This window comes from Rhinoderma darwinii, chromosome 7, assembly GCF_050947455.1.
Source record: "Rhinoderma darwinii isolate aRhiDar2 chromosome 7, aRhiDar2.hap1, whole genome shotgun sequence".
In the NCBI taxonomy this organism is placed as follows: domain Eukaryota; kingdom Metazoa; phylum Chordata; class Amphibia; order Anura; family Rhinodermatidae; genus Rhinoderma; species Rhinoderma darwinii.
Genome location: NC_134693.1, coordinates 23,661,495 through 23,676,293, shown reverse-complemented (window position 1 = coordinate 23,676,293; position 14,799 = coordinate 23,661,495). Strand labels below are relative to the sequence as shown.

At 43.7% G+C, this 14,799-nt stretch overlaps 1 protein-coding gene across 3 annotated transcripts in view; it reads left to right on the top strand.

Moving 5' to 3' along the window:
* The window catches only part of AGBL4 (AGBL carboxypeptidase 4), a 1,201,113-nt gene that overhangs the window by 915,121 nt on the left and 271,193 nt on the right, over positions 1-14,799 (top strand). For all 3 annotated transcript variants that reach the window (XM_075832130.1, XM_075832129.1, XM_075832131.1), the window contains exon 7: positions 5,067-5,156. In XM_075832130.1, coding sequence (XP_075688245.1) covers positions 5,067-5,156 — 90 coding nt within the window. The remainder of the gene's footprint in view (positions 1-5,066; positions 5,157-14,799) is intronic.

The window sequence follows — 14,799 nt, the reverse complement described above, 5'->3', positions numbered from 1 at the left end:
GTAAAATGACTGCCTCGTCAAAGAAGTGCAGGACACTTCTTTGAAACGTAATTTGAGCCGTTCTTCATTGAACTCAATGAAGAACAGCTCAAATGATCGGCCGTCAAAGACGCCTCGCATAATGCGAGGAGGAGCTTTTACGTCTGAAACGACGCAGCTGTTTTCTCCTGAAAACAGTCTGTCTTTTCAGACGTAAAAGCCACTTCTCCTGTGCACATACCCTTTTTCTTTTTATAGGAACACCCTGGACAAGAGAAGTCTTGAGGGGACGGTGGATGACACAAGGATTTAAAGAACACCAAAGAGAGAATCCCTGACAGTGTAAAGTTTTGTCTGGACCGTTCCTTTTAAAGTTCACTACTCCTTTCAAATCCCACCCTGCCATTAGCATGTACATAGTCGGGAGAATTTATTGTCTTTTCTACACCAGATGCAAATTGCGGTAAAAATTTTAACTTTTGTGCCAATTGCACCGCTCACAGCACTTTACTAAAAAAAAGTTGGCAGAAAGGGTCTGGAAGGGGGCAGGGATACCAAAGGCTTGACAAATAATTGAAACTATAATTATGGCACAAATCTACGCTCGTGGCTGGTATAGAGTCTTTCATTTTCTGGAACACGGATGCCCAGAGTTGCGCCTAATGCTCCAAATTCCTTTATATTAGGAATGGCGTCTGAAATGCCAGTCTTAATAAATTCCCCCTTTGTTCTTAGGCCACATAAAGTGGCACTGACCCGGTTGCGATGCAGCCAACAACTGCGCTGGCACCATGCTCGGCACGGCTGTCAAATAGCCTGTTAATGGCCACGCGTTTTAGCGGGTAAAACGGCCCTTTACCTGCAAAATTATGTGGCCATAAAGGGTGTATTGATTAATGGCCACACAATTTTGCAGGTAAAGGCCCGTTTTACCCACAACAACTCGCGACCATTAACAGGCTATTTGACAGCCGTGCTGAACATGGTGCCAGTGCGGTTGTTGGCTGCATCGCTGCACTTCGGTTGCCTCTTTGATGTCAGTTCTGCATCAAGTATTTCCTCCTTTCACAAATATGCAAGAAATGAGCAAAATCGGCAAAGTAAAAACATAACTGCAACTTGTTCCGTCTGCTGCGTCGTGCCGTTCTAGAAGTAACTCTCCTTGGATGTTTTCCAGAGCAATAAGTAAAGGCAGTTTTGGAAATGAAATTGCATTTTTTTGTATTGAACCCAAATGTCCTATCTCTAATGTACAAGCTGTAAAATAGCCTTTGAAGAATAGTGTTTGATTCCTGTTTACCAAATAGAACATGATTCATAACTTTTCACAAACACTGCAATGTTTCATTACAAGCACATTTCCAAGTCAGAGGCTAAAATGTCCCTATGGTTGGAGGAAAGGGACTAAGCGGAGCCACTATGTTAACTTTATGTTCCTTTCTGGCTTCTCCTGGAAACATTGCGACTGAAAACACACACATGCACAAGCACACGCACACACACGCGCACGTGCACACGTGCACACGCACACACACACCACGTATGATTACCGAATTTATACTGTACCCCAGGAGCCCCAAGGCACAGAATATCTGGTGTATAAAGGACTATTATTTTGTAAGAAAATAACGCTTTTATAATAAAAAGTTAAACAGTTTTTCAAAATACTTTATGTATCCATTTCTTATGATTTCGAAGATCTCTGCTTTCTGTCATTTAATAGGAACCTTCATTGCTTACTTATTAGCCGTGGTAATGTGATGATCACACAGGTGCCAGGCTTGTTACACAGCTCTGATAACTGTCCTGTAACTGTAATGAGCACTGAACCTGTGCGATCATCAGATGACCAGAAACAGATTTTGTAAGTCTTACAACAAAAAAAGATGTCCTAGGCTTCTGTGGCTGCTATATTTAGATTTATTCTCCAACCCTGAAATCAGATTTTGAAATCTAGGGCTGGCCCCCTCTTTTGTCGGGCACCTAGACAGTAGATCATTAGGTGAGTATCATCTCACACCTTTGTCTCTCCCTCAGTGTCCTCCTCAATCTGCCATTAACATGTTAATACATCTCATGTGATACACTCGCTAACATACATTCCGGTCCCCCGTGGCGCTGATTCTGAGATTTTCATCGATTTGTACAGCGCTTCCGGGGGGCCTGGAAGTCTAGCGGCACAGTCTTCCTTCATGACGACATGACTCTCCATAATATAACCACCAGCCCCTGCTGTACTCTATGTATACAATACTTTTATACTTATTCATCTGAAAATCTTACCTCTAGTCGGCACCCTTCTCCCAGATCCGCTTCCTGGCATGTGCCTACTGTCAGCCCAGAACTGGAATCAGGCGAACAATCTACTCATCTCTAGGGATTTGGGCACAAGTCACTACATAAAAAGGGGAGTATATACACTGATACTTTGTTCTACTGTATAAGAAGGCTGGAAATCGGCCACACATAGGAATATATCTGAGGCCCTGTTCACACGGCGGAAACCGCCGCGGACTTCGCCGCAAAAATTCCGCCTCCTATTCATTTCAATGGTAGTTGGACGCTTCTTTCTACCACTAGATGATTTATTCAGTTAGAGGGTAAAAGAATCGACCTGCACGGCGGCAAGAATAATTCCGCGACGGATTTATCGGCAAGATCCACCAAGCAAAATCCGCCATGTGAACTGACCCTCACCCTTTCAATCACATTTTCATCTGGAATATTCTGCATACTGTTCTGTGTTTGGATAATTTCATGGATGTTATACACATATTTCTGAATGTTATTATTAGTTTTTATTTAAACAACCTTGTATTTTAGTTTTTGTGCTCAGGCAGAATGAGACATTGTCTATTTACTTTAGGATTGCTTACTCGTCACAGGTTATTAAATATTCCATCACCGCAGAGCCAGCGAAATACAAAACTTATTCAAGACTGATGGAAAATTCTGTTGTTTTTTTTTATCTGCATTGTACTTCACCTTCACAGAGGTTTCTAATGTAAAACCTGTGTCTGTCTGTCTATCTATCTATCTATCTATCTATCTATCTATCTATCTATCTATCTATCTATCTATCTATCTATCTATCTATCTATCTATCTATCTATCTATCTATCCAATATCTATCTATCTATCTATCTATCTATCTATCTATCTATCTATCTATCTATCTATCTATCTATCTATCTATCTATCTATCTATCTATCTATCTATCTATCTATCTATCTATCTATCTATCCACCTATCTATCCAATATCTATCTATCTATCTATCTATCTATCTATCTATCTATCTATCTATCTATCTATCTATCTATCTATCTATCTATCTATCTATCTATCTATCATCTATCATCTATCTCTCTCTCATTGTATGTTAGTTTAGTCTAGGGTCTCTTTATCATTGATGATATGATATGCCATCACATCATGTATATAGGACTACTATCCTATAATGTAGCAGATGGTTTTTGGACTCCCTGTGGCACAAGGGCCCAGATGCAACTGAGTTCCCTGCACCGCCTATAGCTATAGAACTGTTTATACAGATATCAGGCGCATCTTCAAAATCCCCAATAACTATAAGTCCCAGGTCTTCTTCTGTTGTTTTGTAATGTAAAATGCAATTTAGTTTGTCCCTTTCAAAAGTGACAACCACTAACTACAACTATTACATCTTTTACCGGCCTGGTCACTCAGCTTTCCTGAACTCCTAAATTGCAAACCTGCCTAAGGGCGGGTTCACACATGGCGGAATTCCACTTAAATTCCGCTGCGGACACTCCGCAGCGTTAATCCGCAGCGGAGCCGTTTCTCCATTGACTTTCACTTTAAATTAGCAGTGTTCGTTTACACGATGCGTACAATTCCGCTGCGGAGCATAGGCTGCGGAGCGGAATTTGGTGTCCGCAGCATGCTCTGTCTGTTGCGGAGCAGTGGCGGACTCATGGCGGAATTTCTCCATTGACTTCAATGGAGATTCAAAGTTCCGCAATGAAGTCCGCAGCTGTCATGCACATGTCATGTGTGCTGCGGATACGTCTTGCTTTTTTAACTTGACATTTCTTCATTCTGGCTGGACCTATGTATTTCTAGGTCTACAGCCAGACTGAGGAAGTCAATGGGGCTCCCGTAATGACGGGAGCGTTGCTAGGAGACGTCTGTAAATAGTCACTGTCCAGGGTGCTGAAAGAGTTAAGCGATCGGCAGTAACTGTTTCTGCACCCGGGACAGTGACTACCGATCCCAATATACATGTATCTGTAAAAAAACATATAAGTTCATACTTACCGAGAACTCCCTGTTTCTGTCTCCAGTCCGGCCTCCCAGGATGACGTTTCAGTGTAAGTGACGGCTGCAGCCAATCACAGGCAAAGCACAGGCTGCAGCGGTCACATGGACTGGCGCGTCATCCAGGGAGGTCGGGCTGGATTCCGAAAGAGGGACGCGTCACCAAGACAACGGCCGGTAAGTATGAAAATCGTTTCCTTTCACTAGGGAAAGTGCTGTCCCTTCTCTCTATCCTGCACTGATAGGGAGAAGGGAAGCACTTTTCCCGCAGTCTGCAGCAGCTAGTCCGCATCAATGTACTGCACATTTTGTGCAGATCCGCTGCAGAATCTGCAACGCAGATTCTGTGCGGCATCGATGCGGACAGTTGCGGAGGAATTCCGCCATGTGTGGTCATGCCCTAATTATATAGACAGATCTACTATTCAGGATTCTAGTAAAGCTGAGTGACAACCCCTGTGAGAGCTGTACCGGCGGCAATATCACTCTAGGGCTTTAATGCGGAGATATCATGTGGAGATTTATAAATGGTTAGTGTAAATTATATTTTTGCTTTTTAGTAATAAGACATTTATACCTTCATTGTTTTGCAAAATAAGCTTGATTTAAGTGAGGGTTAACTTGTCATATTCAGTTCCCACTAACTCTAAAGGAGAGGGTGCAGGCGATTTGTTTAATAATGGATTCAAAGAAATTCATAATTTATGGCGTATTTTAATAAAAGGGGACATATTAATATTAATGTTCCAATCTGCAGCTCTGAATTGATGAGGTCTGTCTCTTTCTTCTAGTGAACCTGGCGACTGAAGCTGAGCAGAGGGTCGTGTTTATCACTGCGCGAGTACACCCGGGGGAAACGCCATCTTCCTTTGTATGTCAGGGTGAGTGACTGTCATTTTCCTACTTCCTTTAGGTAATGAAGACAGGAGGCTTTCAGGGTAAGAGACTTAAGACTTTTCATTGCAGATGTGAACAACTTCAGGATGGGAGGTCACTGGCAGGGTCTGGTCTTCTCCACCACAATGGCCACCCCAAGATAATAAACGTTAAAAACTTCCAACTCCCTGTCTCCAACTCCTATAGTTACAGTGTCTTGGGTTTCCATATAAATTATAACAAATGCAGAACTTAAAGGGAATGTTTCCTTTTTTACACCAGGTTAGTATTTAGGTTTAAAATTCAGTACATAATTATTTCTTATTAGATCTTTATAGTGGTCTGAGCTTCAATCTCTTGGTAAAGAGCTAAAAATCCACCAAATAGACAATAAATAATTCTTGTTGCCTACAGCCGTCACTAGGGGGCGCTCAGGAGCTTAATGCATACAGTCTTATTATTCAGTTCAATGTATAACAGCATGCATTAAGCTCCTAAGCTCCCTCTAGTGGCAGCTGCAGGTTAACTTTTAAATCTATATCTATGTAGGGAATTTGGAGCTCTGTATCAGAAAAAATAAAAAAACTATGACCTCTATAAAATCAATGGTGATGGAAACGGAAACCTCTGGTTTCCGTCTGTGTCAGTTTGTGTCTGTCAGGTTCCCGTTCTGATGGAAAGCTCCGACGGAACGTCAGAACGGGACCCCAACACAAATGTGAACATAGCCTTAGTGGGTTTGTGCACATCAGTGTTCTGTACTTTTATCCCTGTCCATGGTGCTGAAACAGATTCTGTGACTTTCTATAATTACCAGGGATTACAATGTGGCCAAATCTTCTCTGTAAGTTCCATGAAAGGGGTTTCCCCATTCTGGCTCATAAAGTGAACCTCTCATTGGCTATGGCATAACCAAAGTCTTTCACATAAGCACCAATACAGGTTATTATTATTTTTCTAGTATCTTTGCATTATTACGAGCCTATGTGCACCAACTTTTTTCGGAGTATATATGGGGAACGGTAAGATGCTGTAGTAGTTTTCTTAAAGGGGTTGTCAGGTTTCAGCAAATGTTATATTTTGCATAATTAAAAATTATAAAATTTTTCAATATACTTTCTGTATCAATTCCTCACAGTTTTCAAGGTCTCTGCTTGCTGTTATTCACAAGGAACATTCATTGTTTACTTCCAGTGGATAAAATTCTGTCCATGGTCATGTGATGGACACAGAGGTGCACGGCTCGTTACAGTATGTGTATCAGAGATGTGTCTTCTGACGATTCCAGCACCTGTGCAATCACTGATGTATTTTTTTAAGCAGCTCCATGGTAGGCTTTAATTCAAGGGGGTTTTTCCACAGCGTACACCCTTAATGATTGGTAAGTGGAAACCCCAACTCTATCAAGAGACCTGATAAAAACTGGCCCCAGCTGTATCAGCATCAATGGAGAGGTGGTCACCGTTGTGCAGCTTTCTCTATTAAACTAACTCCCATAGACTCCCAAAGACTACAATGGAGCCATGTGTGGCCACATCTCTCTTGAAGATCATTTTGCAAAGACATTGCATTATTGTACTAACAGCCTGTATTTTAATCCAGAGCTGCATTCAAAATTCTGCAAGATTCAGAGCTGTAATCTCCCAGCATTCCTTGCTGAATGTTTGCACATAGCTTGCTCTAGTGATTTACGTGACACCACTCACTATACAGTAATTTCATGTAGGAAAAACTAACTGTCCCACTGCACTATAGAAGCTCAGCTAAACTGGTCTGGGTGTGTAAATGGACTGTTTCTGATGGCAACCAGCAGAGTTATGAATGCAGCTCTGGACTATCATACAGGCTGTAACTCAGAATTAGTACAAGATAAGTAGTGAAATTATTGAATAATAAAGTTACTCAACTTTTTATGTAGATTATATTTATGTATAAACGGTGAAATGGGGTTTAAAGGTCAATATATACTCTATGTTTAAGCCTAAGCAGTCTCAACAAAGTACGCCAATGTAAGCATGCACTGCAAAAATGAATAGTATTTATAGCAGTATTATTCGATGTAACCATTACATAACATGATCTCACTGTTATGCATATGGATATCACTGAAAATAGATGTTTTCGTAGGAGTTGATATATAGAATTAACATTAGCACAGTAGATTACATAAGCAAAAGAATATTGACTCAACTGAGAATTGCACTTTTTTATTTAACACAGAACCAAACAGATAAGCGTTGTCTTATTGATATCCCGCTGAAGATTCCCAGGGCGATATCAATCAATAGACAAGAAAATCTGCAGAATATTAGGCCCCATTCAGGGACTAACATAAGGGCCCTTTAAAGTTTTAACAGTAGCAAAGTGGAAACTCTGTGTCATGTAATGCCTGTTCTCTGAAAGGCTTTGTCGTCTGAAATGAATATAATATGTCATCTATAGTCTCCCAGATGGATTTCAGTTCCTTGTGACCAGCAGTATCAATGATTTGTGTTCTTCCAAGATTTCACGCACGGGAAAAAACATATAAAAAAAAGTTGAATATCAGTAGAAGTACAAAGTGCCCGTTGTAACAATCCATAGGTGTCAATGCTGAATCCCCTCACTAGTGAGGGATAGACACTGCTAATTCAACCTGCAACTTAATGATACACACACACACACTTCTATTTCTATTGTGAATTTTACATTTATTATTTTTCATCCATTTACCAAATGTTCCCAAAAATAGGAATTGCGTCACCTGTTTCCTGGAAATGCAATGGTTATTTAAAGAGATTCTCCATGATTAGAAATTTTTATTTTTTTTCAGAAACAGTGCCACTCTTGTCTAAGGGTTGTGTTGGGTATTGCAGCTCAGCCTCATTCATTTACTGGAATGGGGAGGAGCTGCAATGCCATACACAGACATTGAGCGAGAGTGGCGCTGTTTCTGTAAAAAGGAAAAAAAAAGCTTTTTCTAATCCCAGACAACCCTTTTAAAATTTAAGACATGTTGGGGCGAAAAGCTATAACATATAAGAATCTACAACTGTAATATATCTTAATTACCAATTTTGCTTACATAGTCCTATTTTACTCCTGGGTGTTCGGTATTTGCTAGTTATGTGCAGAATTCTGTGGTTAACTAGTGGATCCTGACTACAAGCAGTCTCCTCTTTAGTCTGGTTCTATCAATTGAAACTCTCCTTAGGCTCCGCAGCACCCAGACTGTTGTTTCTAATGATTGATCCTACAACTGTATCCACTTTCTGTTATCACTGAGTATTATTCTTGTGTTCTTTACAATGTTGCAATTTTCTTATGTTTTATGTTAGTGAACAATAATTTTCAGCAGCTCAAAGCTATGCATTTACCAGGACAAGCCACATTTCTTTTTAAGAGCATTCCCTATACCTTGTGCTTATTTGATATTTTTTTCCATTATTTACTTGCCATGGCATAGATTCTCAATGATGTAATCTCCTGACATGTCCTAGACCCCACTGATGTCATCTCCTTACAGGTCATAGTGTCACAAACCTGTCAGGAGATATTGTTTTTTTTTTTGCCAGTTTAGGGTTAGCAATGGCAGTGCCAATGTGCAGATTTAAACAGGCCCCCGGTCTTCACCAGGGACCACTGCAAGGAGGATTTGACTTAGATGCCGAGACCTGCAGGTCACGGCCCCCTAACTGCCACCTTAAAGTGGCTAGTTGAAGACAGGCAGGTGAGGCTATGAGGCTATGAGGATACAGTGCGAAATAGAGATCCAAGAGAATAGTCAAACAAAGCCGAGGTCAGGGTCACAGACAATGGTTCAGAAATTCCGCTAGCCAAGCTCAGGTACTGTACATGAAAAGACAATCACAGTAAGGCCTGGTTTACACGAGCGTGTGCGTTTTGCGCACGCAAAAAACGCGGCGTTTTGCGTGCGCAATAGGCACTTAACAGCTCCGTGTGTCAGCAGCATATGATGCGTGGCTGCGTGATTTTTGCGCAGCCGCCATCATTATGACACTCCGTTTGGATGTTTGTAAACAGAAAAGCACGTGGTGCTTTTCTACTTTACGTTCAGAGTTTGACAGCTGTTACGCGAATCACGCTGTTCGCGCGGAAGTGCTTCCGTGTGACCTACGTGATTTTCACGCATCCATTGACTTCAATGGGTGCGTGATGCGCGAACAGCGCACAAATATAGGACATGTCGTGAGTTTTTTTCAGCGGACTCACGCTGAGCAAAACTCACGGACTGTCTGCATGCCCCCATAGACTTACATAGGTCCGTACGACACGCGTTAAAAGCACGCGCGTCGCACGGACGTATATCACGCTCGTGTAAACGAGGCCTAAGAGTGCTGGAGTCTGGATAGGGCCTTATACTCTAGCACCTGTTGGTGTTCAGCAAGAGACTTATCTGGCAGTCCAATTTAATCATGTGACACCAGAAGGAGGTTTTATAATTTGAAGGTAGTTTCTCATGCTGACCACTAGAGGGAGCTCTGGCATGTAGTACCATACATTGACCAATAGAGGAAGTTGCAGCATGTAGTACCGCATGCCAACCAATGGAGGGAGCTCTGGTTCTAGAAATGGCTAAAAAAAGATGCTCGGAGAGAAGATGAGCACCATTTTTTTACACATAGACCCACTGATGTCATTTCCTGACATGTCATAGACCCCATTGATGTAGCCTACTGACACATCATAGATTCTACTGATGTCATCTTCTGACACATCATAGGTTCCACTGATGTCATCTTCTGATACATCATAGATTCCACTGATGTCATCTTCTGGCACATCATAGGACCCACTGATGTCATCTCCTGACTTAATATAGATCCCACTGTTGTTGTCCCCGGACACAGTCTAGATCCCCACTGATGTCATCTTCTGGCTTGCCACAGACCCCTTCAAATGTAATTTTCTGCTATGTCATAGACCCCATTGATATCATCTCATTACGCAACCCAGACCGCACTGATGTAGTCTCCCCACACATTCCAGATGCCCACTGGTGTCATCTGCTGTGTTACAAACCCCCACCCACACTAAATTAATTTCCTGCCATGACACAGACAAACTCCACTGATGTCATGTTTTGACATGTCACAGCCCCCCCACGCACTGATGTTATCTTCTCATGTAATCTCCTGCCATGACACAGACAAACTCCCCTGATGTCATCTCCTGACATGTCATAGACCACCCCACTGATGTAATCTCCTGACATGTCACAGACCCCATTGATGTTATCTCCTGACATGTCACAGACCACCCTACTAATGTTATACGGTGGTGCGACCGTGGACGCTACAATATCTCCCTCTTATACCCCCTCTTCTTGGGGCCAGAGCGAGAGAGGAACTTCTTAGTGAGGGTAGGAGCACTGAGGTTCTCTTCTGGCTCCCAGGACCTCTCCTCTGGACCAAACCCCTTCCAATCCACCTAGTAAAATGTTCATCCTCCTACTTTTTTGAAGTTCAGGATCTCCTTAACCTTGAACACATCGGAAAAACCGCTGGGAGCAACTGCAGGGCTAGGTGTTTTTGTTTAGCGGTTCAGAACCACAGGGAAACATAAAAGGAGTTGGGGATCTTGAGGGTAGAAGGCAGCCGAAGCTTGTAAGAGACAGGGTTAATTTGCTGTAGGATCTCAAAAGGTCCAAGGAACCTGGGAGCAAACTCGTACAAAGGCACCTTTAGACGGATATACCTTGAAGACAGCCAGACTTTGGTACCCGGAAGATACTGAGGCAGCACTTTTCTTCTTGTTTCCGCCTTTCGCTTCATGCGATCAACTGCCCGCAGAATAGAGGACCAGGTTTGCTGTCAGATCTGTAGAAAGTCCCCGAATGCAGAGTCATCTGCGGGCACCTGGAACTTAGCTGAAACAGGAAGAGGAATTTGTGGATGTTGGCCACAGACAATGAAGAACGGGGTAAAAGCAGTGGACTCACTTGTGTGGTTGTTGTATGAGAACTCAGCCCAAGGAAGAAGCTGTACCCAGTCATCATGCTGCATGGAGATGAAATGTCGTAGATAATTCTCCATGATTTGTTTAATCCTCTCGACTTGGCCATTGGACTGGGGATGGTAGGCTGAGGAAAAGTCCAACTTCACATCTAGGAGTTTACAGAGGGCTCTCCAGAATTTCGAGGTAAACTGAACCACCCGATCAGACATGATATGAAGAGGCAGGCCATGTAAACGGAAGATATGCTGTAGGAAGAGCTTTGCCAGTTGAGGAGTAGAAGGTAGGCCGGTCAGCATGATAAAATGTGCCATCTTAGAGAACCGGTCCACCACCACCCAGACCATATTGCATTCTGCTGAGGAAGGAAGTTCTGTGACAGTCCATTGCTATATACTGCCAGGGAGCGTTGGGCACAGGCAGAGGCTGTAGCAGGCTGGCAGGCTTGGAGTGAGCAACTTTGTTGGAAGCACACACTGTGCAGGAAGCGACAAAGTCCACAACATCTTTGGGCAGCATGGGCCACCAGAAATGACGAGCAATCAGATCTCGCATTTTACGAACCCCCGCGTGCCCAGCTAATTTGGAGATGTGACCCCAGTGAAGGATTCTCCTCCTGTCTGCCAACCGCACAAACGTCCTCCCCGGAGTAATATATCTAACTTGCAGAGGGTTAGCAGAAATAATGCAGGACAGGTCTATGATACATTGAGGGGACTCCACAGTGTCCTCTGTTTCAAATGACCTAGACAGGGCATTGGCCCTCACATTTTTGTCAGCGGGACTGTAGTGGAGCACAATTTGGAACCTGGTGAAGAACAGCGACCGCCTGGCTTGACGGGGGTTCAGCCATTGAGCCGACTGGAGATATGTAAGGTTCTTGTGGTCGGTGTATATCAGGATGTGGTGGGCGTCGCCCTCTAGCAGATGTCTCCACTCCTCCAGAGCCAATTTAATGGCCAGTAACTCCCGATCCCGAATAGAGTAGTTGCGCTCTGCAGAGGAAAAAAGTCTCGAGTAATAGCCACATATCACTGCCTTTTCTTTGAGGCCTCTCTGGAACAGAAGTGCACCTGCACCAACAGAAGAACCGTCCACCTACAAGAACTGCCGAGAGATGTCAGGATGATGGAGGGTTGAGGCTGAAGTAAAGGCATTCTCGAGGCTATTAAATGCAGATTCTGCCTCTGGAGTCCACACCTTGGTGTTCACACCCTTCTTGATAAGGGTAGAGATGGGAGCCGTCAATGCTAAGAACTTTGGGATAAACTGCAGGTAGAAGTTAGCGAGTCCCAAAAAACGCTGTTCTACCACAGGCCCTGAGGACGTGGCCATTCCAGGACAGATTTTACTTTCTCAGGATCCGTCTTGAGACCTTGATCTGAGATGATGTAGCCCAGGAAGGGAAGAGTTTATTTCAAAGACGCACTTCTCCAGCTTGGCATACAGACGAGTCTCCCTTAAGCGCAGCAGAACTTGACGAACATGCCTCCGATGAGCCGTCGGATCTAGAGAGAAAATCTGAATATCATCAAGATAGACCACAGCACAGACATAGAGAAGATCTCGAAAGATCATTGACGAATTCATGGCAGACCACTGGAGCGTTACACAGACCGCAGGGCATCACCACCAGGTATACGTAGTGCCCTTCTCGGTTGTTGAACGCCGTCTTGCACTCGTTACCTTGACGGATTCGGATCAAATTGTAAGCCCCACTCAAGTCTAATTTCGAAAATATCTTGGCTCCTTGTACGCGGTCAAATAGTTTGGAAATTAGTGGCAACGGATATTTGTTCTTGACCGTGATTTGATTGAGACCACGGTAGTCAATGCAAGGCCGAAGAGATCCATCTTTATTTTGACAAAGAGGAACCCGGCCCTGGCCGAGGAGGAGGATTTTTGTATGAAACCCCTCTCCAAATTCCAATTGATGTAGGCCGACATAGACTGAGTCTCTGGCAAAGAGAGAGGGTATACCCGTCAACGGGGAGGGGACGCATTTTGCCACAGTTCAATGGGGCAGTCATAAGCCCGGTGTAGAGGAAGCTTCTCAGCCTCCGTCTTGCTGAAGACATTCACAAACTGATAGAAATGAGGGGATAATCCTGCCAATGGCTGAGGCAGAGGACAGGACAGGATGGATCTGTAACAGACAGCGGCTGCGACAATTTAAGCCCCATTGAAGAACCTCTCCGGAAATTCCAGTCCAGGACTGGGGCATGTAGTCAGAGCCAAGGCAGGCACAGTAAAAGTCTGTAGGAAACACTGGAAGTTACAGGTCTCTGTTCCCTGACGTTCCTAGATAGGATTTGCCCATGCTAGGACCTTGCCAGTAAGGAGTGAGACTATAAATGCGCCATCAGAAGAAAATGCTCGGGCATGTAGACTGAAGTGGATCTGGCACTGGTTCAGAAATCCCCTGTGTCTCCGTCGTAGCGAGGAGGTAGGGGCAGAGAGAATCGGGAGTCAGCACTGGTACTGACGGGAGATGTAGCAGGAGGAACAACCGGAGCAACAGGAACTGGTGCTGTGATGACTGCAGCTTGCGCATCCAGCCGTTGTGTAATGGCGTTTACCGGATGGAGGAGTTGGTCCTGTCGTAATTGGCAGACTAGCATATCCGCCTGCATGACTTGTGATATCGTCAAGGTCTTGGGTTGACCAGCGGGGTCCATGGCCTGAGCGTACTGTCACGATCTGTGGGTATGTGGACCCACTGTGCCGTACCGCCGTAGCGGGATAGCAGCTGGCCAAACAGTGTACCAAGTCAATGTATATATAGTCCAAGCACAAGGGTACCTGTAGTCATTCAGACAGCAGCAAAAGCTAGCTTCAGATGGGACCTTGGCAGCAGACACCAGGCGTGGTGTAACACAGCAGGCGTGACCATTTGCAAAACACGACTTCAACTTTCTAAGGCACAGGAACAAAGGTAGCATGGGATACAGGATACAGGTAGCAGGTACGGGAACACTGGGAACAGGATAACACTAAGAGACCATTTGCAAGACTAACACAGGTAAACACAACAACGCTCAGGCAAGAAGTAAAGGGGCAGGGCCCTTCAAATAGTCCAGGGAATCATGGGCTAATTGGTGATTATTTTCATATGGGACACAGCAGAATGGAGCGGAAGTGATCACAGGTCCACAGGACCTGGTCCATCACGGATCCATGGCTGCGGTGAGTAATCCCGACGGTCCGCGGCCATGGACGCTACAATGGACAGTATTAACATGAGACCTGAATAAGATACCAGTCTGTTTACTGATCTCTTGTAACGTCTAGAAAAAGTTTTTAGTGAGCTCTGCCTGCAGTGACAAAAAACCTTGGGATTTCCGGATAACTTTACTGTTAATTAGTTTCTTGCCCTATATAACAATGTAAGACTTAAGCTACACTATTATCTTGAGTATCTTGTTTGTTAAATGCAGCTCTCCAAAAACCAAAGGTTAAGGGCATTGGTTCCACTCAGCAACTTTTCTGCTTGATGATTGGAGCGTAATTAATTTCGAATGTCTGTATATTTTGGATTAAACATTTATGGGCATTTATATGCTAATTAAGTATTACAAACTGTAAACATGCAGAAATATTCATTTGTACATAACTTAGCATCAGATTTTTTTCCCAGAGATATCAGAGGCTTAGTGCAGACTAGTCTCAAGTGGCCCCGAAACTAATTATTTT